We start from the raw sequence: 24805 nt of genomic DNA, 5'->3' as shown, positions 1-24805 counted from the left end.
CAATTTGGATGGGTTCACTACACACTGAATTTATACAGACAGGCAGTCGAAGACGGTTGAAAACAAAGATTTTGGTTTATTCTTCCATCTTGCTGGAAACAAGTGCAAGCATCCAAACAGCATAAACAAAATCAAACATAAAATAAACCCTGGCCACTTGGGGCGTCTATCTTCACCACACAGGAACCTATCTATGGAGTCTAGCACAGCCTAATGCTGGGCAGACACTGCTGGTCCTACAGCAGTAAAACAATAGTCTCTCTTTGATTTTTATCACACAGAAAAATCAATCCTCCTCACCTCCTCAGAAGACTTTCAGCTACTGCTCTCTTTCACTCAGAAAGCCTCAGGATGCAGCAATTCAGTGGTAATCCTCTGGATTACTTATAGAGGCCTTAATTGCCTCATTCTGAACAGCTGAAGTTTTTTAACGCCCTTAGACCTTTTCTGGCTATTTTTGCAGCCGACGCCTAATAACAATTGGTGTATTGTCTAAACAAGGCAGAAATGTATGTCCCGTCTGTGACAACACCCACAGATTTACCTGACTTCCTATCGCACATGTTATGGTCATTTAAAAAAAAATTAAAAAGTTTTAATATTTTAAATTTGCAGCTTTCATGAAAGGATCGGGGCTGTTGCTTGGCACTTTCCAACATTTTTCAAACTTTTCCCTTGTCCCATCCACTCTCGTAAACAAGGCAATACATTCCACGACAGTCATATTCAATCAAACGTCTCAAATAGTAAAATAATATGAGAAGTCGAAATGCAAAATATCTGCCGGAAGCTCGCGTCCCTTTTTGCCTCCTGAAGTCGGGCTTAACTGCTCTGTATCCTGACACTCGCACACTTTAATTTTTCTAAATAATAAAACTACATTTATAATAACATTTTTATGTAAAGTTAGTCTGGGGCCCCCTCTAGCAGAGGGGCCCAGGGGAATTTCCCCTTTTTGCCTCCCTTTTAAATCCAGCACTGGGTTTAATCCCTTATTGTACCCCACTTAAAGCCTCTACAACCCATCAATATAAAGATGTTACATATGTCTGCAACCAGCAGGTTGAACTAAAAAAAATCCTCTCAATGTGACTTTGTATTCTGTGAGCGGGGAGACTTTCTTTCTGTCAGAGAACGCTGATTAGCGTTGCCGGCTAAAGCCCGCAGTGCAGATTGTGCGGCAAAAATCCAAGAGGGCAATTGTACAAAAGCAAATCTTCCATACAACCACCCTGCCTGCCCATAGATGGATGGAAATTCATACAGTCCCTGCTGATTTAACTATTTGCATGGCTTTGCCCACTATTCTAGAATTGGGATGAGTGTTAAAATAATTAAAGGGTAAGTCCACCCTAACACTTAAATCGCTGCATCCATGATCTAAGACTAACCTATCTAGCCCTGTAAGGAAGAAATCTCTATACATAGCTTTTCTGAAGCCACTCCGGTTCCAGGCTGGGCTGTTGGCGGCGGCTCCTCGGTGGAGGTGGGTGCAGAGGAGGCAGCCGACAACGGAAGCCCCGTAGTTACTCTATGGGTGACATCACTTCCTATTAATTTCTCAGCAATTGTTGGCTGTCTCCTGCTGGAGACCAGATCAGAAGTTATGTATAGCGAATTCTTCTTTGCAGGGTTAGATAGGTTAGTCTTGGATCATGGATGCATGCAGCTGTAGCGATTTTAGTGTTAGGGTGGATTTGTTTTTTAAAGCAAGACCATGGCCCAGATTCTCGTATCTGGGCGTAAAACTGTGCGGGCGTAATGTATCTGGTTTACGTTACGCCGCCGCAAGTTTTGCAGGCAAGTGCTTTATTCACAAAGAACTTGCCTGTAAAGTTGCGGCGGCGTATCGTAAATCACCTGGCGTAAGCCCGCCTAATTCAAATTAGGGGGGTAGGGGGCGTATAGCATTTAAATTAGGCGTGTTCCCGCGCCGAACGTAATGCGCATGCGCCGTCCCTAAAATTTCCCGACGTGCATTGCGCTAAATGACGTCGCAAGGATGTCATTGGTTTCGACGTCAACGTAAATGGTGTCCAGCCCCATTCAAGGACGACTTACGCAAACAACGTAAATTTTTAAATTTCGATGCGGGAACGACGGCTATACTTAACATTGGTTGCCCCTCATATAGCAGGGGCAACTTTACGCATCGCAAATCTAACGTAAACGTCGTAACTTCACTGCGTCGACCGCGCGTACGTTCGGGAATTCGCGTATTTTGCTAATTTGCATACTCGACGGGGAAAACGACGGAAGCGACACCTAGCGGCAAAAAAAAAATTGCATTTAAGATCCGACAGCGTAAGAGCCTTACGCCTGTCGGATCTAATGGGTATCTATGCGTAACTGATTCTAAGAATCAGTCGCATAGATACGACGGCCCATATTAGGACTTACGACGGCGTACATTGCGTTGCGCCGTCGTAAGCCCTTTGAGAATCTGGGCCCTTGTGTTTGCACTTTGGAGAGGATAGCATGTTCCCAAAAAGCAAGGTAATGGGGGTTATTTACTAAAGGCAAATCCACTTTTCAGTACAAGTGCGCTTAAAATTGTGCTGAAAGTGCAATTAGAAGTGCAGCCGCTGTACATCCGAGGGAAACGTGCAAGGAAAATAAGAAAACAGCATTTTAGCTTGCACATGATTGGATAATAAAATCAGCAGAGCTTCCCCCCCATTTCAGATTTACCCCTCAGATTTACAGCGACTGCACTTCCAAGTACACTTTCGGTACAATTTCAAGTGCATTTTGCACTTGTAGTTTGCAGTTGTAGTGCAAAGTGGATTTACCCTTCGTAAATGACCCCCAATGTGCATAAAACAGTTGGAGGTGCTTTCTTTATTACTTCGGCTACAAATGAAGCAATTCCTGTTTTGTTAAATCATACATTTGTGTTGCTGATCATTGTATCGCTGTGTGTATTTCATGACATTTTCTCTGGAGTGGGAGTCTACAGTCTCACAATCTAAAAATTATGAATCAAATCTTTCTGTCTGGTGTTTTACTGATGCTGTAGTGAGTCGGTGACCAAGTTCTTCTGTTCTCCGCAGGGATGAGTCCATACCTTATCTTCACCAACCGCCATGAGCTACGCCAGATTGACTTGATACGGAGAGATTACTCTCGTCTCGCTTCACAGCTAAAAAATGTGGTATCCTTGGATGTAGAGGTCACCAGCAAAAAGATTTATTGGTGTGACCTCTTTCACCGGAAGATTTACAGGTAAGAGATGATGGGAACTGTGTCACTGACCCTCTTAAGTGGTGGTGAATTTGTTAGTTTAACAAGCATGGAAATAAAGTCTCAATTAACCACTTCAATACCGGGCACTTTTCGCACCTTCCTGCACAGGCCAATTTTCAGTTTTCAGCACTGTCTCTTTTTAAATGACAATTGCGCAGTCATACAACACTGCATCCAAACTACATTTTTATCAGTTTGTTCCCACAAATAGAGCTTTCTTTTAATGGTATTTGATCACCTCTGCGGTTTTATTTTTTGCTAAACGGATAAAAAAGTCAGAAAATCTTGAAAAAAAAATGTTTTCTTGGTTTCTGTTACAAAATGTTGTAAATACCGTATATACTCGAGTATAAGCCGACCCGAATATAAGCCAAGACACCTAATTTTACCGCAAAAAAATGGGAAAACGTATTGACTCGAGTATAAGCCTAGGGTGTCAATCTGCATGCCTAGCTGTGTCCATGCCTCGCTGTGTCCATGCCTCGCTGTGTCCATGCCTCGCTGTGTCCATGCCTCGCTGTGTCCATGCCTCGCTGTGTCCATGCCTCGCTGTGTCCATGCCTCGCTGTGTCCATGCCTCTCTGTGCCCATGACTAGACTGATGTTTAACATGGGAGTCTATTGAAGTGGTGCCCAGTTTGAAAAATTGGTGCTACCCGGCCGTAGGTCCCCCGGACAACAAACTTTGCACACTTGTAGAGAAAGTATGGGGCTACATGTGTGCCAAGGGACCTACGGCCGGCCAGTACTGGGTCCCCAATCCGGGAGATCAGGCGCAAAAAGGTGACTCGAGTATAAGCCGAGGGGGGCATTTTCAGCACAAAATAAATGTGCTGAAAAACTCGGCTTATACTCGAGTATATACGGTAAGTACGTTTTTTCTTCTTCGCTGATGGGCACCGATAAGCTGCACTGATGGGCACTCATAGGCGTGACTGATGGCACTGGCAGGCATTGCTAATGAGCACTGATTGGCATCTGCTCTGGCACTGATTGGTATACCACTGGGCACTGATTGGCATATCCCTGGTGGTCTAGGGTGGCATACCTGGGGGTCGTCCTTTATTGTCATCCCTGGTGGTTCTGGCGGCATCCCTGGTGGTCTAAAGTGGGCATATGCGGGGGGGGGCTGCGCTGATAAAAAAGAATATTTTGGCGCCAGCGAGGGACCTTAGACCATCGAAGCAAAGGTAAATATTGCAACTTTGGTTCTGCTTTACACACTTTTTAGCTGTAGGCTCCTTTCACATGGGACAGACTCCAGCAGCGGATCCACCTGCTCAGCAGGGAATCTATCCAGTGATGCCCACTGAGCAAGCGGATGATGGGTCTATGTCAGCTCCATCTATGCAGAGCGAACGTGGACACAGCCCTCTGTTCTCTAAGAGGCAGTCAGATGGAAACTGACTGCCTGTCTGTTTCCATCCGACTGTCATCTGATCTGTTCCGCCAGACACTTGGGGATCCCCTTCCGCCTGTTTAGCAAACAGAATCAGATGTCAGTTGGTGTCAACAGACACATGTCCATTGACGTCCGCCACTCCATTGAGGGCAATGGCGGGTCCGATCAGGATCAGGTCCGCCTAAAAACGGACAGCCAGACCCAATCAGTCCACTCGTGTGAAAGGGGCCTTACACATTGAGCACAATAAAATAAACATTCCCAGAGTAAACTTATTTATCACCGTTTACAAATCTTAATGCTTTTGGCTCCGGCTTTCCCACTGCTGCTTCTCTGAACTTCCAGTCTTCACTTGAAAGCGTTAACGGTAGATAGTGTGACCTCCATGATTAAGCCCCGGGGGCAAGGGTGCTTTTACTTTTTAACTACTCGGGTCGGGCAAGGTGTAAGGCATTCAGGCTATCTTCTTTCATCTCTACAGTGGCTAGTGTAGTCTCGAGCCAGTTTGTTTGAAAGGAGGAGCAAGGGAGTGCCTTGGTATCCTAGGCTATGGGGCTGTGTGTTTTTATATTGATGCACACAGCATAGGGAGACACAGCTCTAGTCTCTGCATGCAAGAGGTGGCTCCATAGGATACTGCAAGAGAAAGGCGCCACCCTGAAACAGAAAACCTGGGGCAGTGGTCATTGCACCAGCTTAAACTGGAACATAGGCAAGGATTAAAAAATAAATAAGCTGCATACTCATTAAGTGATTAAATCAGCTGCTGAACGTGGTTAAAAAAATTGTTTAATATCACTTTAATAAAAGGAAAAAAAAGTACTTATTTTTAAATATGTGTAAAAACGTGAATTTGACTTGGTATTAGCCTCTTGTACTGTAGAACTTGTACAGTAGGACAGAGAGGGGGGCAGCTATGAGCCAGTCAGATGTTCTGTAGTGCACATGTGTTGACAAGAACATTCTGATAGGTGGAACCATCATAGAAATGCGACTGGTCTTTCTTTGACTTCAATACTTTCTGGGTCACTGACCTGAAATTAAAGTAAAGACCTGTGTCTGTGGGCTTTGATGGGCAAATGCAGCATGCTTTTGATATCAATTTGAGATGTTCTGAGATCATTCAGAATTCATTGCATGATTGTAAAGGGTCTAAAGGGAGCTCCCCCCCAATTACAAGAATTACAAGAACCTATCCTTTGTGTTGGAGCGGCCTCATCAAAGAAGATAATCTTATAAATATGATATTATTAACACAAAATAGAACTTCTAAAATGGTCTCCCTGGAATGCCATCCAAAGCAATTTTGGTAACAGTTGGGAATTGCTGTCTTTTTGTTCTTGTCCCAGTGACCACTGTTAGGGAAAGCGCCTGGCGATGTAGTTTATGTAATATCACAGACATCAAGTCAATAGTACAGACTTCAAAGGAACCGCTTAAGATAGGCAAACAGGACAAGATGATATAGATAAGCAAGCATTATTTTTTTCATCTGGTTGGGGGGGGGGAGCTCTTAAGAGGTACACGTTGCGCTATCTAATAAAGTTTGTGAGAGCAGTTCATACCATAATTCATAGAATAACACAAGACATAATTAACTAGTGGATTGACAAACTTGTGAATAAATATATAAGATCCATATAAAGTTCATGAACAATGAAAAAATCAGTCCCAAAAAGGTGATGGAAAAAATAAAGTGATCTATTTGTGTGTCAGACTTAAAAAAAAATCCTGGGCCAGGATCAGAGAGATCGGCGTATCTTTAGAGCGGCGTAGCGCATCTGATATGCGCTACGCCGACGTAACATAGAGAGGCTCGTACTGTATTCACAAAGCACTTGCGCCCTTTCTTGCGCCGGCATAACATAAAATGGCCGGCGTAAGCTCGCCTAATTCAAAGTAGCAAGGCAGTGGGCGTGTTGTATTAAAATTAACCTTGGCCCCATGTAAATGCATGGCCGAACGAACGGCGCATGCTCAGAATCACGTCGCAAATACTCCCTAAGATACGTCCGCTCAATGCTTTCGACGTGAACGTAACCTACGCCCAGCCCCATTCACGTACGACTTGCGCAAACGACGTAAAATCCGACGGCAGTTCCGATGTCCATACCCTAAACGACTTAAACCAGCTTTTTGGTGGTTTAACTTTACGCCGGAAAAACGCCTTACGTAAACGATGTAGATTACAGCGACGGGTGCGAATCGGCGTATCTCGCTCATTTACATATTCGACGCGTAAATCAACGGAAGCGCCCATTGCGGCCATCGTAAATATGCACCGAAGATATGACGGCGTAGGAGACTTATGTCGGTCGTATCTTGCCACAATTCAGGCGTATCTGATTTAGAGAATTGGCGCATAGATACGACGCCGCACATTTGGACTTACAACGGCGTATCAACAGATACGTTGGCGTAAGTCTCTGTGAATCTGGCCCCCTGTGTTCAGGTTGATCACCAAGATGTGCTCCATTGAGAGGAATATTAACGCCTCTTACCAGACATTAAGACCTCTATATAAATGTCTAACTGTGCCTTGGTGAGAAAAGCCCTCGGTGGATGGATAAAATGCAGCTCAGCAGCGACTCAGGATCAATAAGCATATCCGACAGCTACACACAGGTGCGACTCAGGCCGCTATCACACATCAAGAGAAAAACAACCACGGATGAATCCAAAAAAATCACATGTATTGTAGAGAGGAAGAGAAGGGCACATTGTCCAGTATTTAAAAACCACGTTTATTGAAAAAAAAAGTCATCTACTCACACGTAAGAGAAGTATTACCAGCATTGCATATACGGAGCATCCAGCGCCCCGGCAGGCTAATATCACTGCTGAAACTCTGCCTTGCACGTTTCGTCCTAAAGGACGTCATCACTGGGGCAACCGAGGAATAGTAAAATCTAGTCACGATGAACTACTAAGGGCCATCTATGAACACTGCATCCCTCCCCGCGTGGTACCAGCCCAGTGCCTTTAAGGACAAAGGTCCATAATGCAGTTCTTCTGCATTCTAGACCTTTGTCCCCCAACACACAGGGCACCACTCGGTACAGCATTCAGTCTCATCCAGCCGCAGCTTGCCATAGACTTTGACAGGCTGTCTGCAGAGGGGATGGATGCTTCCTCCTGGGTGTACTAAAATACAGGGAAGGACACACTACTCCTGGATGGGACTGTGTGCAACCGGCTTTACTCTGCTACCAGTCTAAATTTTTGTTTTTAAATGCTTTATTTCAGTGCAGATGTAGGGGAACAGCTGTGCTAATGATTTGATTCTGTTTCAGTTAATTGTTTTTGAATAATTTCAGTAATGCAGCAGTGAGTGACTGACTGAATGCTTGCTGCATCACAACAGACACAAAATATTACACAAGAATATGCAGTAAATAGAAAAGATGTCACTCTGCCAACCAGCCGTCATAGCCTGTTTATGAGGATCTGCTTCAGCTTGCATGTCTCTGCCAAGAGACCACGCCCCCTGACATGTTTCGCTCCACCCACCTGGGGGATTAATTATAGGGGCGTGCAGAATATGTCAGTGGGCGTGGTCTCTTGGCAGGCACATGCAAGCTGAAGCCGATCCTTCTACACGGGCTATGGTGGCTGGTTGGGAGAGTGGCTTATTTTCTATTTATTTGCACACATCACTCTGGATGGGTATACTGACAGCCTGCACCCCTTCACCTGTTGATCATGGGAATGGCATTCCTGGCTTCGAGCAAAATTCTAAGGTTAGTCTTAGATCACACGAGAATATATTTTCAAGCTGAAAAGTTGTCACCAGAACAGGACGTTGGGGGAAATCTCCTAAGGTGGATACCTGTTTTGATGACATCTGTTAAAGGTGGGATTTGCCCTTACTTTGTGTCAGGAAGGTTAATTCACCCAACAGGGACACACACAGCAGTAAAAATTCAGGTTCTATCCCTACTCCATGCCATCCGGAAAAAAAAAAGAAGCTAGGTCTGGACTTCCACTTTAATTGTAGGGCAAGGCCACCAAATATGTATGCATTTGCCAGATTACAAAAGCAGACAGATGAATAAACTATTGATTTTTTTTTTTATGTATTTCAGTGCCCCCCTGGAGCGAGCTGCAGACCCCTCAGAGCATGTTGTGCTCATCAATAGTCATCTCCACTCTCCAGAAGGCCTAGCAGTAGATTGGATTCACAAGAACATTTATTGGACCGACTCCGGCAACAAGACCATCTCTGTGGCAACCACTGATGGCTGCAAACGCAAAACCCTGTTCGACCAGAGTCTACAAGATCCCAGGGCTATTGCTGTTGACCCCACATCAGGGTGAGTGGAGATTGGACGATGATGCAATGCGAACACCTTTCCAGGGATTGAGTACAAACTGTTTAGCCTAATGTGTGCAGCTGATTTAAATTACCAGACCACATATCAGTAAGGCTCCATGCACATGGGGGGGTCTGGCACCGATGTTTAGGCTTGGGCTGAGGGCGCAGGTGTCCTGCCCCAATGCCGGCAGTCTGTCAATCTCTATAGCAGGGGTGAATGACCATAACACGGTCTACTTGTTATCTGGGCATTCACATACCTCCCAACTTTCTGAGATGGGAATGAGGGACGCCTATCAGCAAAAGTATGCAGGCATAGGACAAACCCCTTACCACGCCCCCTTAAAGGAAAATTGTACAAAAACATACGATTGGTTAAACCCACAAGTGCCTTTTTACCACCGCTATTCCTTTATATTGGCTTTTGGAATTTACAAATGCAGCAACTTAGAAATCAGATGAAAGGTTTAGCTCAGGGAAAGAGGGACAGAGGGACATTGCTCCAAATCAGGGACAGTCCCTTAAAATCAGGGACAGTTGGGAGGTATGCATTCATCTCTGGCCGCACACTGCCCTAAACGGAAGAGCCACTGATTGCATTGCCTAACCCCATCCAGCCGCAACAGGTATCATCCCCTCATAATAAAAGATCTGTGGCTTCCTCTTTTAACCTATGAGGTATATCGATGGTAGTTTTTCCTGGAGATAAGGCGATGGTTACCCCCATTTTTGATAACAAATCTCGTCCTAGTAAATTACAGGGGGAATGTGGAGACAATACAAAATAATGCTCTGTTGAGTATTACAGCATTACAGGTACAGATTGAGTAACTCCTGCTGAGATCACATTATTACTCACTCCAACCAAAGAAACTTTCTCATTGGAGAGCAGCAGTTTAGGGTCAAACATTCAACAGAGACCTGGCCGCTCCCGTGTCAATGAGACATGGTAAGCTAATGCCATTTACAGTTATCTCAACCATTGGCTCGCCAATAGAATCAATTTCGATAATAGCCAGAGTTGGGTATTTTCTTAATTGATCTTCCACATTGTTACCACATTCAGTCTCATCCTAGCACCTCCTACAGTCCCGTACCAAATGCCCTCCAATTCCGCACTTGAAACAGGTAGGCGAGACATGGGTTGCACGGCAGGGAACCTTGCTCTGTTTGGGATGATTTGTTGGTATCAGGATTGAATCCTAGGGTTCCTGCGCTGTCCCTCCATTTTGTTTCCAGTTTTCCCTTTTATTCTGTGGAGTCCCATAATTGGAGATGTATACCACTCCCGAAGGTGAATAAGGGGGTGCCGCTACTGGCACTCCCTGTGGTGTCACCTGCACTGTGGACACTGGCGCTCCCTTTGGTTCAGGGACTTTGGGCCAGATCCACAAAAGGGATACGCCGGCGTATCTACTGATACGCCGTCGTATCCCTGTTTCTATCTATGCGACTGATTCACAGAATCCGTTTCGCATAGATATTCCTAAGATCCGGCAGGTGTAATAGTTTTACACTGTCGGATCTTAGGATGCAGTACCGCGGCCGCCGCTGGGGGCATTTCTCGTCGAAATTCCGCTTCGGGTATGCAAATTAGCACTTACGGAGATCCACGAAGCGGTTTCCCTTTGTGAAGTCTCCGTAAATTGTTAGTTTGCAAACGCAAAGATAGGGTACCTTTTACAAAGTGTAAAGTTAGTACACCTTGTAAAAGTATACCCTTCTTTCCCGTGACGCTGTCAAATTTTTTTTAAATTTTTTTTTTTTTCCCCGCCGCATCTCTTTATTTTCCCGACGCAACTTTTTTTACCCGGCGCGATTCACAAAACTCGGCGCAGCGTAACTTCGCGCAAAGCACGTCGGGAGCATGCGCAGTACGTCCGGCGCAGGAGCGCGCCTAATTTAAATGGGACTCGCCCCATTAGATTGGGCCCGCCTTGCGCCGGACGGATTTAAGTTACACCGCTGAAAATTTCTAGGTAAGTGCTTTGTGGATCGGGCACTTAGGTAGAGATTTTGGGGCAGTGTGTAACTTAAATAGGAAAAGTTAAGTTACGGCCGCTCGTTGTGGATCTGGCCCTTTCTCCGTAACCTCCGGAGTTTGCATAGTCATTATTTTAGTCTTTTCCTTCCTCTATTTTTTTTCCTTTCTTTTTTGCAGTACATCATAAGCCACCTGAGCTATCTCAACTAACTCAGGGGCAGCTTTCTTTCTCCATCCCACTGTACATAGTTCTATTTCCTCTCTAATCTCAGGCAACAACCCACCTACTAAGACATTCACTACCTCAGGCCGCTTCATGTCACCCTCATCCTCAGCAATACAATCAGTATGCTTCTGTATAGCATCTTTGAATCTATTCCAATAATCCAACACATACTCACCTTTCTTCTGAACAACATCCATCAACGTTCGCATATCTTGCCCCTTATCAAATGTGGTTGATACCCAATCCTTTAAGATTTCATTCAGCCTTTCAATCTTTTCTTCATACTCAGTAACTGGCAGATCAGTTACAATTGCCCTAATTTCATGAGGTTTCCAAGGAACATAAACTCTCCCTATTCTTGCTGCATAATTCCCATCTGCATCCTCCGCACCCGGCAGAGCAACCTCTCTCAAGGGTATCTGTTCCACCGGTTCACTTTAGAACTGAGACCTATAATACTCCCTTCTTTTCCGCTTATCTTCTGGGGTATGCTGTAGTTCTAATCTGAGGGCCTTTGCTTTCTGCCTAGTCATTGCTGGCGAGGGCACCCGGGCTAAGGGGGTCGCTGATTTATCTAACCTTACGAATTTTGCTAGGGCACCCGGTCTCGGCGGGGTATATTGCCAAGGCTGCCCATCTTTATCAAAGGTTAGTTTAACCTTTTTGTCAAATAACATTCCAAAGCTACGCTTAGGAATATGCTTGGGGATACATCTGACCCTTTCTGCCCATTGCGGGGATAGTGTTTCTGAGGACATTTTGTAGGGGAGCGGTTTTACATCTTTTCTAGACTCTTCCTCCCAAGCCGCTAAACATTCAATCCCCCAACAGTCAGACATTTTAAAAAGCAAGTTAAATAATGCATCAATTGTAGGTGTACTGAGTGACCCCTCTGGTGGCCACCATTTAGTAGGGTCCTCTTTTTATACTCCTTTTTAGTAATTTTACACCACTTTACATGGTGTTTTGAGGGCACCTGGCTCTCCGCTTACCATCATTTTAATGATCGGAGCACTTAGGTGTAATTCGGCAATACTGAGCTATGTTTCTTTTGCTATTTTTAAGAACTTCTTGGCTCTGTCTTTTGTTAACCCAAAATTATTCATGACAGGTAGAATATTTTTTGTCAAATAAGTTTCCCATGTTTTCTGCTTTTCTTGTTACTCTCTTCAGAAATGGCAATACTTTGGAACTCTGGGATAGAGAGCTCCACCTTTTACCGTTATGGCTGTGTACCAGCAGCCAGTACATAAATTGAGATATCTCACTTGTTCTACTCTCAGGACGTCTACTTTCTGAGTGGAAATGGGCTAGTCCCTATCTCGACTCCCTATTCCAAAGAACAGACAGCAGGTCATACAGGCACTGTGGTTGGGGGCAGTCTTGCCCTAATATCACAGCATTCGTTATTCAACAACTTCTATTCACTCTCAGAAGTAGTGGTACCTGCTCAAATACATCCCTTATTACATATATATATATATATATATATATATATATATATATATATATATATATATATATATATATATTGTCATTTCTGGAGGTAAGGAGAAAAGGTAAGTACTTCTGATGCCGCGTACACACGATCGTTTTTCGGGTTCTAAAAAATTACGTTTTTAAGGGTCTAGAAAAACAACGTTTTTTTCCAACCCGATCATTAAAACGACGTTGCCTACACACGATCGTGAAAAAAAAATGCTCTAGCAAAGCGCGGTGATGTACAACGGCACTATAAAAGGGAAGTTCCATTCGGATGGCGCCACCCTTTGGGCTGCTTTAGCTGATTTTGTATTAGTAAAAGACGAATCGCGCTTTTCTGTCTGTTGCAGCGTGATGAATGTGCTTACTCCATTACGAACGGTAGTTTTACCAGAACGAGCGCTTCCGTCTCATAACTTGCTTCTGAGCATGCACGGTTTTTCACGTCGTTAAAGCCCACACACGACCATTTTTTACAACCTTAAAAACGCAAAAAAATAGAGCATGTTCGAAATTTTTAATGGCCATTTTTTAGATCGTGAAAAATGCTCTGAAGCCCACACACAAAAAACGTAATTTTTTTAGAACCCGAAAACGGTCGTGTGTACGCGGCATTATAGTTATATCTGCATGCACAATTTTAACTGGTACCATATTTTAACATTCTCAGTAATCACACATAGACAGAATGCAAGTAAAGTCAAAGGAAACGTGTTACCTTCTGTAGCCGCACTCCCCACCCGGCACCTCACCACCGCACAGAAAAGACAGTATCAATATGCCGGCGGCGGAGATGCAGTCAAGAAGACACGATTCAGGGTCACCAATGCAATGTTAAGTCTTGCAATAAAAGACATCCACGCCAATCAAGTTGCATTCGTCTTAAATGTATGTTTACTTCAGAATATGCACTGTACAGAGGATCACATCTTCCAAGGGAATGTGTTGCAAAATACGAATCGTCACCGCCTTTTATAGAAAATCATAACATGGTAGTCTATGGCGGGCACATGCCCAAGTTCCAAAATACACAATACATTCCTTACTAATTATTTCAACATTACATATGGTCATCTCGACCTCACTTGGGCGTTAAGTGAAAGGTTAGTTTGACAGTAAGAAAGATTGATTACACCAAGGGAGTAATTGGCTCAGGAAAGGGACTTTTCATATACATATTTTCTGAGAATTTTACTATATTATTGGCAGAACATTTCATGTCATCTAGAGAACAATCAAGACACAAACACGTGTTAAAATACCAAAAGAATTCAGAAACATGTGTTAAGAAATACATCTCTATATTGAAGAGGAACTTAGAGCGAGCAACGATATGTACTCCATATATCTCAAATCTTCACAATAGACTGCTGGCATCAGGGTTGGATGGGACACCTGTGTCTTCTACCAGCAGCTAAACGCTGGAGCCCGTGCAGCAAGGCTAAATACCCAGTAAGCGTCGGGCTTTACACAGAACACAAATGTGCACGTTTTTGTGTGGATCCCTTTACAAAATGAGAATTGTATTGGTAGTTTTTCTTTTCATAATGCATTTTTTAGGTTTTATTGTCTTTCAACGGTCACAATTGCATATTTATCTGTAGCATGTTTTTGTTGAATGCCGTTTCAGGGGTAGACAAACTCTGTACTCCAGCTGTTGTGGGACTACAAGTCGCATTAGGCATTACAAGACCGTCACAGAGGCATGATGGGTTTTGTAGTTTCACACCGCTATAGTATCGGGGTTGGCTACCCCGCTCTACCTTTTATATATAGTGTTTCTTTAAGCCTAACTGCAACCACAACTTTTTTCATGTTTTCAAAGGGGAGGGGATTTCTGTTTGCTTCCTATGTGCTTATTGAACCAGGATATAAGAAGAATCTCCCCAGCACAGATGCAGATTAAAGGGGTTGTAAAGGTTTGTTTTTTATTTTCTAAATAGGTTCCTTTCAGCTAGTGCATTTTGGTTTACTTACCCTTTCCTTCGATTTCCCTTCTAAATGTTTTGTTCTTTGTCTGAATTTCTCACTTCCTGTTTCTCCTCAGTAAGCTTTCCCCTTCATCCATGGGGGTTAGTCAGCCAGAACAGCTTACTGAGGAGGTACAGGAAGTGAGAAATTCAAACAAAGAAAGAAACATTTAGGGCCAGATTCTCAGTGGAGATACGACGGCGTATCTCCAGATACGCTGTCGTATCTCTGCGTTGTGACGTTGTATCTATGCGCCTGATTCTTAGAATCAGTTACGCATAGATATCTATTAGATCCGACAGGCGTAAGTCTCTTACGCCATCGGATCGTAACTGCATATTTACGCTGGCCCCTAGGGGCGTGTATGCTGATTTACGCGTCGAAATATGTAAATCAGCTAGATACGCAAATTCACGAATGTATGCCCGGTTGACGCAGTACAGTTACGCTGTTTACGTTGGGCTTTTCCCAGCCTATAGTTGCCCCTGCTATATGGTGGCGTAAGTGCGGCGTAACAATGTTAAGTATGGCCGTCGTTCCCCCCGATTTACGCTACGCCGCCGCAACTTACGGAGCAAGTGCTTTGAGAATACAGCACTTGCCCGTCTAAGTTGCGGAGGCGTAACGTAAATCGGATATGTTACGCCGCCGCAAAGATACGCGGATCTACCTGAATCTGGCCCTTTGAAGGGAAATCAAAGGAAAAGGTAAGTGAACCAACAATGCACTAGCTTTAAAGGAACCTATTTAGAAAATAAAAAACTAACCCCAGTAATAATTCTAGCATTTAAGGTTAGAAAGGTCAAGCAATTCTGCAAGGTTTGAATTGTCTGTGGTCTGGGTTGGATGATTCCTTTGGTCATCAGGACAGGATATGAGTGGAAATCTACCCAACAGGAGCCCAGACAAACAAACAAAAAAAAGAACTTGAAAGAGGTTCAAACCCTCTTACCATGCTTCTAAAACCTAAAAATTGAGGCCACATTTAGACCTGTAAATGTGTCTCGCAGTAAATTTCTGCACCAAGACCAGCCAGTTTCTGTGGCAGATATCACAGGTATATTGATAATGCAATAACCAGCTGAGAGGTAAACCGGCAATTGCTTGCAGGTAGTAACAGGCGATCAGTCCTGGGCACAGACACATTGTTTCCAGGGCCAGTGTTTTATTTGATCTCAGTTGGGAACGCTGAACAGTGCTACACATGCCCAAAAATATGTCATTGAGATACACAGGGCATGTGTGCTACATTTTGTCCTTCTGCCCAGCTGCTAATGTTCAGACGCAGTGTTTACAAACATTGTTCAAATTCACAATAGAGAGATAAAAAGTAACGTTGTTTTTTTGCTTGAATTTTTGCATGATTGCTCATTGACAATTCTTATTTTAGTGACATTCTTTAACCCTTTTGGTTTTAGGTTCATGTTCTGGTCAGATTGGGGGGAACCCTCTAAAATAGAAAAGGCTGGATTGAACGGGGGTGATCGGCAGATATTGGTTTCTGATGACATTGAATGGCCCAATGGAATCACATTAGGTGAGTGGATCAAAAAAAAAAAATCTTAATTTCCTTACAGCACATAGTTTTACATAAGTGTGTATACTGTATCCGAAGAGAGGTCTGTATCTGCAGGTGACATTTTCACCAACGGAAAATACATTTAAACTAGTATGGCTTTTGGTGGTACCAGTAAAACGTTAAAATGGAAGTTCACCCTAACACTAAAGGCTCGTATGTACGATAGGTTAAACTGATGAAAACGGTCTGAAGGACTGTTTTCATCAGTCCAAACCGATCGTGTGTAGGCCCCATAGGTTATTTAACCTTAGGTTAAAAAAATGGCAACTTGCTGTAAAATTTAACCTATGGATGGTAACCGATAGGTCAAAACCGATCGTTGGTATGCAAAACCATTGGTTAAATAACCGCGCATGCTCAGAATCAAGTGGACGCATGCTTGGAAGCATTGAACTTCGTTTTTTTCAGCACGTCGTTGTGTTTTACGTCACCGCGTTCTGACACGATCGTTTTTTTAACCTATGGTGTGTACGCACGACAGACCATCAGTCAGCTTCATAGGTTAACCTAGGACAACTGTCCTTCAGACCGTTTTCATCAGATGGACTGATCGTGTGTACGAGGATTAAAAATCGGTAAATCTACAGGCATCCACGATCTAAGACTAACCTATCTAGCCTTGTAGAGAAAAAATCGCTATACTTACCTTTTTTAAAGCCGATCCGGTCTGGTCTTCCGTGGCGGAAGCTCTGCAGAGGAGACAGCGTGGAAATAAATGGGAAGTGATGTCACCCATAGAGTTACTATGGGGCTTCCATTGTCGCTGCATCCACCTACACACACAAGCCGCCACTGATAACTCCGCGTGGGACCGGAGCCGCTTCAAAAAGGTATGCATAGTGATTTTTGCTTTACAGGACTAGATAGGTTAGTCTTAGATCGTAGATGCCTGTAGATATAGAGATTTTAGTGTTAGGGTGGACTTCTACTTTAAGCACAGCAGGGTAAGGGAGGAAAGTTGTGCATGCAAACTTTGCAGGTGTGGCTGGGCTTACCAAGGTTGGCCATAGATTATGCTATTTTCTTTCCTTCACCTGGGGGGTTAAAAGAGAGAACATTTCTCAATTCCCCAATCAACATAATCAGTATTGATGGGGGAATGCCTCCTGCTGCACGATTGTATTCTGACAGCAGGAGGTTTCCCAGCCATTAGAATACACTGATCACTGCTGTAAGCTACAGCCACTGCAGTGATCGAAATAAAAAAAACTGGCAGGCTGGGCTGGATGTTCTGATAAATCGGCTTCAGTACAACCAGCCTGTCCAAAGATGGATCAAAATCCAGCCGGTTCATGTTGAACTCTTGCCCAATTTCAATCCATCTATGGTCAGATCTAAGAAGCTGGTAGGGACAGTAATTCCATAAAGAGTATGATTATCGTAGGTTATTCACTTTAAATGTTCTGTGAGTGCAGTGACATTTGGCCCCTTCTTTCCATACAGTGGAGGAGTGTACCCAGCTGTGTGTTTTTATTTTTTCCTTATCCACCAATTTTGTTACACTTTCATTATTAAAGTATGTTTCATATAGTAACAAGCTGTAACCTCATCCATCACCTTCTTATCTCCTTCCTGCGCCTGTGGAATGTGCTCTGTAGTTTGGTCACAGGACTCCCTCCCACTCCCACACTCGCATTTATTTGGTTGGGGCCATAAAAATCTCACATGGAAAAATGTTATTCCAGCATCAGAAATAAATACACAGACTTGGTCTCAAAGCTAAACTCCAGATGTAATCTGTCTTGCAAACTTATAATGGTCCAACTTGGACCAATGTAAGTATGTATATCTCATACTTGAGGGGTCTTTGGGGAAGCCGGAAATCACTGCAGAATTAGTCAGTCACTACTACGCGATGGACGTGAACTTCCTTCCCTGTATATATGGGGTTGCTCCTCAGCATTGCCACCATTCATAGAACTCCTTGTATTATTTCTTATGACTACAAGGTTTTCACTGGTTGGACTAGGTTTGGAGGAGGGGCAAGGATGTCAGTCTCCTCCGCATCCAACCAGAAAATGCCTTTTATTTATAAAAATAAATAAAAATACAGGGCATTCTGAGAATGGTGCCAGTGCCGAGCGTTTGACCCCTTTGATCAGTATGCAGAGGGAAGCTGCTTGACACAGGACCTGGAGGATAAGGGCCATTATTGTAGCAGCCCTGACTACTAAAGTAATCCTTTTTTTTTTTTTTTTATTCTTTATAATTTTAGCATACAGACAGGAGCAAAATAAGGTAAAAAAGTTAAATAGCCAGTTATACAACTCACATTTATGCCCATGGGCGTAGCATAAGGGGTTGCAGGGGTCACAATCGCAACCACACCCCTTGCTCCAGGGGGTCCCTGCAGTCTCCCTGTCATATAATCGTATCCTCCACAAAGTCCAGCTCCGATCTGCCCAAGGGCGCCACAGCCACACTTCCAGTACTGGGCTTCCACTTTGCCTTCCAAGGTCCACACCCCTCCCTTCTCATTGGCTGAGGACAAGCTGTGAGCCATTTTCTGAATGGAGAGGAGCACAGGGTGAGAACAGCCCAGGGGCCAGGACAACTTTTGCACCTGGGCCCACAAGCTTCAAGCTACGCCTCTGTTTATGCCAAAGACCCGACGAGTATCAGAGATAAAAAAACGCCTTCCACATCCTGTCTGAGCTCTTTATTAAAATGGGAAACAAGTTGTTGTGACACCTGTCAACAACCACTAATAAGAACACAAAGGTAAAAAATAGTGTAGGTGAAAAAGAGAGAAGGAAAAAAAAAAAAGCTGACAGTGATTTCTTTAAAAATCAGTGTGGTGCTATGGCCCAACTTGTAAACACAACGACCAAATTCCCAGTGCTGTAAACATGATTCTTTCACCAAAAAAAACGAGGGCAGAGCCGGTTGACATCACTTTCGGTCCTGGCAAGACCTTAGGTGGGGAGTATGATCGGTGATATACAGGAGAGGCTGTCTCGATGTGCTCCAACACTCGTTTGAGTATCATTTCAATGTGAGTGGCTTTAAACTTAAAGGGGTTGTAAAGGTATAATTGTATTTCCTTTACCTTAGTGCAGTCCTCCTTCACTTACCTCATCCTTCGATTTTGCTTTTAAATGTCCTTATTTCTTCTGAGAAATCCTCAGAAGAAGTAGTCCAAGGGAGGGGGCAAGCACGACACTCCACACCAGGGAGAAAGCCTTGCATTACTGTGTGGAGTTACAGACAGAAGAACAGGAAGTGAGGATTTCTCAGAAGAAATAAGGACATTTAAAAGCAAAATGGAAGGATGAGGTAAGTGAAGGAGGACTGCACTAAGGTAAAGGAAGCTATTTAGGAAAAAATAATGTACCTTTACAGCCCCTTTAAAGTATAACTATAGGCAAAACTTTTTTTGGCCATACACCTGTAGATTATCTGTAGATTTTCTATGGTCAGATGGAAAAAGTGGAACAGATTCCTCCATCTACACTGAACTGTAAGAATGGAAGAATCTCCCACTGGCCCAAGCTTCCAAATCTTGCTAGTCTTCCCCGCTGGCTCTCACAATACCTGAACATTCTGATTGGGTGCAGGCATTGTTTAGGTTGAGAGCCAGCGGGGCCAACTAGCAAGATACTGAAGCTTGGCCCAGTGGGAGATGCCTCCATCCACACAGTTTAGTGTACATGGAGAAATCTGTTGCACTTTTTTCATCTAACCATAGAAAATCTGCATATAATCTATAGATGTATGGCCATCTTAAAGAAGGGTTTTTAACCCCTGTCAGAATTTTGTTTTGCCATCTGTGTACCATTGTGGAGAATTTCATGCACTTCCTGTCCCAATAGCGAAACAGAAAGTGAGAGGAAATCCCTCCAAATTAAGGTAATTCCTTGGGGACCCCCAGGTCACCATTGGAAGATTTCACCTCCTATTACTTTTCTGGGGACAACCTAAAATTTGGGATTTTCTTTTACTTTCACCTTCAATGATAATGGTAAATGGGAGAAATAGGAAGGGCTTTATCTCCTTAACAGGAAACAGACAGCAATAAAAACGCACAAGGGTTCTAATCCCTCTCCACTCTAAATCCACAACTAAAACTAAAGTTTTGCCTTTAGTTATACTTTAATAAACGTTTTTAATCAAGCAGTATTACGCTATAGAGTTTTATTTGCCTTTCATACAATTGGTGGACTGGTGCATTCTGAGAACTGTCAGAGCACGCTGGAGCTTGGTGAAGCAATTCCCTGGGATTGTTTTTAAAGCACTATCAGACCTGTATGTGAATATATTTCTGATAATAAGGTGAGCTGCTAATCTGTACGTTGGGTGGAGCACTGCGGTTGAGCACAGCATTGGATGGTGTGGATAAAATTGCATGTAATAATCCGGTATCCACAAACGTTTGATATATAATATAAGTTTAAAGCCATGCTCTAATGTCTGTAACCCTTCTTTTCACCCCAGATGTACTGACCCATCGCTTGTACTGGGTAGACTCAAAGCTCCATACTCTATCCAGTGTGGACTTCAGTGGAGCCAACAGGAAACTACTGATTTTCTCTGAAGACAAACTGAGTCACCCCTTTGGCCTGGCAGTGTTTGAGGTGAGTTGGAAGACTATATATTAAGGCACCACATAGTAACAACTATAACAAACTTTATTCACAAACAAATGTATATAAAAAATTATAACATAAAAATACAGAGAATAGTGACCCTCAAAATAGATTATGACCTATCATCCGCTGGAATGAGTTTTTCAATGATATATAATGGGTGTTCCCAATTGAACAATCACATGTCATCATAATGACACGGAGAACAGTAGACGTCACCCCCTCATCTTGCGTGCAGGCCTGATGGGGATCTGATTGCCACAATAACTGCAGTGTAATCAAGGAGCACTAGCTCCAGTCATGTAGTGCCATAATGAATGACCCATTCAGGGCTGACGTGAATTTTCTGCGTCACTTCAGTTTGCAAAATCAGCTTCTAAAGAAAATTAGCACAAGGGACTCATAATACTTAAACCGTTTTTCTGTTGTTTTTTTTTATTTAGTGGATAAAAAAAAAACAATTCAATGGTGTATCATATTTATATTATTTACTGCTCATATGCTTTCTTTGTTGTGCATTGAACCCCCCACCTCTTGATTACTCTTCTCCACAGGACAAGGTTTTCTGGACAGATCTGGAGAATGAAGCAATCTTCAGTGCAAACAGACTTACGGGAAAGGAAATTAATATCTTGGCAGAGAATCTCAACAATCCTCATGATATTGTCATCGTTCATCAGCTCAAACAACCCAAAGGTACAGGACCAATCAAAACGGCCAAAACCTCACACCTGTTTCAAAACTGCCACTTTGCTAACTTGGGAAAATCCAACACTAGGGGCCATCAAGGGGATGGTTTGAAGGCATAAACACAGGTTGAGCGTTACAAAGAGATGCACCATGGCTGTTTGCATATAATAGACGCAGTTTTCTGTTACGATCCAGTTGCAGTAATGAGTAGGAAAGAAATTGTACATTTCTCACAATCCTTAAAAAAAAAAAAAAAAATGCTCAGATTGTCCAAAACCCCCTGTCCTCTCTACTTTATTTAGGATGGTGCTCTGACCCTGTCTAAGGAAAGTGTTTTTTCTCTAGAACTTCAATGTGCTTATCAACCAAAAAAGCTTTCATAGTCGCCCCTTATCAAATGTGATCCATGTGTGTGTGTGTGTGTGTGTGTGTGTGTGTGTGTGTGTGTAGTAGATGTAAAAAATAAAAGTTGTCACTTTAAGGCTGCATTCACACCTGAGCGTTTTGTCGCCTGAAGCGCAACGCCCCAAAACGCTAGAGGGGAAAAAAATACATTATTCTCTATGGAGATGGTTCACATCTCCACTACAAAACGCCTGACGCTGAACGCCTGAAGCCCAAACAAGTTCTGGACCCTTTTTTGTCACTTGAATTTGGGCGTTTGGGCGTTTTACATTGGTGACCCTAGACCTGTAAAAAATCGCGGTAAAAAACGCCGCGTTTTGTTGTGGCAAATCGCGGTAAAAAACGCAGCAAAACGCTACGCTCAGGTGTGAATGCAGCCTAAGAGTGACCAGGCGCCGGACACACGACAGTCTTTGGGAAGCTTCCCAGCTTGCAGTCAGCTGATTGCAAGCTGGGAAGCTGATTTGCTTGTGTTTAGGGAGTGTTCAGGGCGCAAGCGATGCGCCCGCAAACACTCCCACTCTTCACTCATTTATTTTTTATTGGCGAGGACCGGAGGGTGGTGGGAGGTGCTTTTTGGGTCACTGCGTCGTCCCTTCCGGTTTCCCGGCTCACTGTGCTGTGGGCTGTTCGAGTCTGACTGACTGTACGAGTGGTGGATTAAGGAGGCTTGAGCTCAGCTGAGCGGTGTGATTTCGGGCAAGGTAAGGCTAATTTAAGTGTGGTGTAAAACTCTGTGGCCTGGATTCAGAAAGGAAATACGACGGCGTATCCCCGGATACGCCGTTGTATCTCTGAGTGTGTCATAACTATGCGTCTGATTCACAGAAACCTACGTCTGCCTGGCGCATTTTTTTACGTCGTTTACGTTGGTCTTTTTTTCGCGTAAAGTTACCTCTGCTATATGAGGCATAGCCAATGTTAAGTATGGACGTCGTTCCCGAATCGAGTTTTGAAAATTTTACGTCGTTTGCGTAAGTCGTTCGCGAATAGGGCTGTATGTAAGTTACGTTCACGTCTAAAGCAATGACGACTTGCGGCGTAATTTCGTAAAATACGTCAAATACATGGGGTCACAGTGAATTTAAATAAAACACGCCCACATCATCCCCATTTGAATTAGGCGGGCTTACGCCGACACACATATGTTACGCCGCCGTAACTAAGGGCGCAAGTTCTTTCTGCATACAGAACTTGCGCCCTAAGTTACGGCGGCGTACCGTATCTGAGATACGGTACGCCGCGCCGACAGATACTCCAATGTATCTGAATCCGGTCCAGTATCTCTCTCTCTCTCCCCAGCCTGTCACTGTCTGACTCTGACAGCCACGATCAGCCCCTCCACTTCGCACACACACTTCCCTGCTCGCCTCTGACTCATTCTTCAGTCTCCAGACAGTGCACACTGGGGGGGGGTTTATGTCACAGAGGGGGTCATAAAATGAATGGGTGAGGAAACCAATATCTAAATTCAGGCCGTTATTTTTTGTGTCAAAAAGAAGTGTCATTCTTAGTTCAAACGTTTTCCTGTCCTGGATAGTTCTAAAATTCCCTTTAGGAACTAAAACATTGAGGTCTTTTATAGTGTGGTCCAGTTGTTAGAAATGATGTCCCACAGGTGTGTAGAAACTGTCTTCTTTATGTCCCTTGATGGTATTTCTGAGCAAATTCATCTTCGCTTGCAACTTCTGTCCTGTTTCACCAACATAAGATCCTTTGCTACACTTTTTGCATTGGATGAGGTACACAACATTACTGGAGGTACAGCTGTATGATCCAGTGATATTGAAGGTCTTATTTGTGTGTGTGACACTTTTGGATAGGTTGATCTGGTTGCACAATTTGCAGCGTTTTTTATTGCAGGGTTTGCTTCCATTATTTGTGACTTCACAATCGGTGAAGTTTCCTGACGATTAGTTTGTCTGAAGATGGGTGGTTGTGAAATCCAATATTGAGAGTTGATGGAATATTTCTTTCAGAGTTTCATCCTCTGTTATAACGGGTTGTAAATCTTTGATTATCTTTGTGATCCCTTCCAGTGCTGGGTTGTATGTGGTGACCAGAGGTACTCGGTTATTTTTTTTATTTTTTTCTGTGTATTGGAGGAGATTTTCTCTTTGGGTTTTCAAGGCTGTTGATGGTTTTGTCTTTGTAACCGTCCTTATGGAAGGAGTCTGCCAGTGTTCTGAGATAATTATCTCTGTCTTCTGCGTCTGAACATATTCAGTGTCTCTTTGGGTTTTCAAGGCTGTGTTTATGCTTCTGTTAATAGTTTTGTCTTTGTAACCGAATATGTCTTTGTAACTGAATATGTTTATGTAACTGAATATGTTTATGTAACTGAATATGTTGCATATGTCTGGACAGCGTGATTGCTGGCTAACAAGCTTGCACACGTGTGTAGGGAGGATAGTGGAATATATAAGCCTATGCAGTGAGGTTATTGCTCCACCCCTTACTGAGGAAGTCAATGCCCTGACGACACGTGTCTGCGGGGGCGGAGCTTACACACTGACATCACACCACGGCCATCTTGAAAATTGAAGTTGATTGTGCTTAACTTGTAAGTGTATTCATTTATCTAAAGACATGCTGGTAGGTTAATCAGATCCTGTCTAAAAAACAAAAGAATTGGCCCTAGTATGTGTATGCAGGAATGTGAGTTAGGGACCTTGGGTTGTAAGCTCCTTGAGGGTAGGGACTGATGTGAATATACAATGTATTTGTAAAGCGCTGCGTAAATTGACGGCGCTATATAAGTACCTGAAATAAATAAAATGTACCTTTTTTACTATTAAATCCTTTTGAAACAGAGAGCACTAGATGTTGCCTTTCTTTTACATTTAACATTCCTTGGGCAAGACGATCTGGGTTCTTGGAAATCTATTGAGAAGCCATTCATCTAAGGAGGTCTGTGAT

At 43.4% G+C, this 24805-nt stretch overlaps 1 protein-coding gene across 2 annotated transcripts in view; it reads left to right on the top strand.

The window, feature by feature from the left end:
* Positions 1–24805, top strand: part of LRP8 (LDL receptor related protein 8) — a 310709-nt gene that overhangs the window by 265965 nt on the left and 19939 nt on the right. For both annotated transcript variants that reach the window (XM_040360464.1, XM_040360463.1), the window contains 5 exons: positions 3054–3225; positions 8734–8961; positions 16045–16163; positions 20640–20779; positions 21346–21487. In XM_040360464.1, coding sequence (XP_040216398.1) covers positions 3054–3225; positions 8734–8961; positions 16045–16163; positions 20640–20779; positions 21346–21487 — 801 coding nt within the window. The remainder of the gene's footprint in view (positions 1–3053; positions 3226–8733; positions 8962–16044; positions 16164–20639; positions 20780–21345; positions 21488–24805) is intronic.

The sequence above is a fragment of the Rana temporaria genome, chromosome 7 (genome assembly GCF_905171775.1).
Source record: "Rana temporaria chromosome 7, aRanTem1.1, whole genome shotgun sequence".
Classification (NCBI taxonomy): Eukaryota; Metazoa; Chordata; class Amphibia; order Anura; family Ranidae; genus Rana; species Rana temporaria.
The sequence above is the reverse complement of the archived record's forward strand: the minus strand, read 5'-3'. Positions and strand labels throughout refer to the sequence as shown.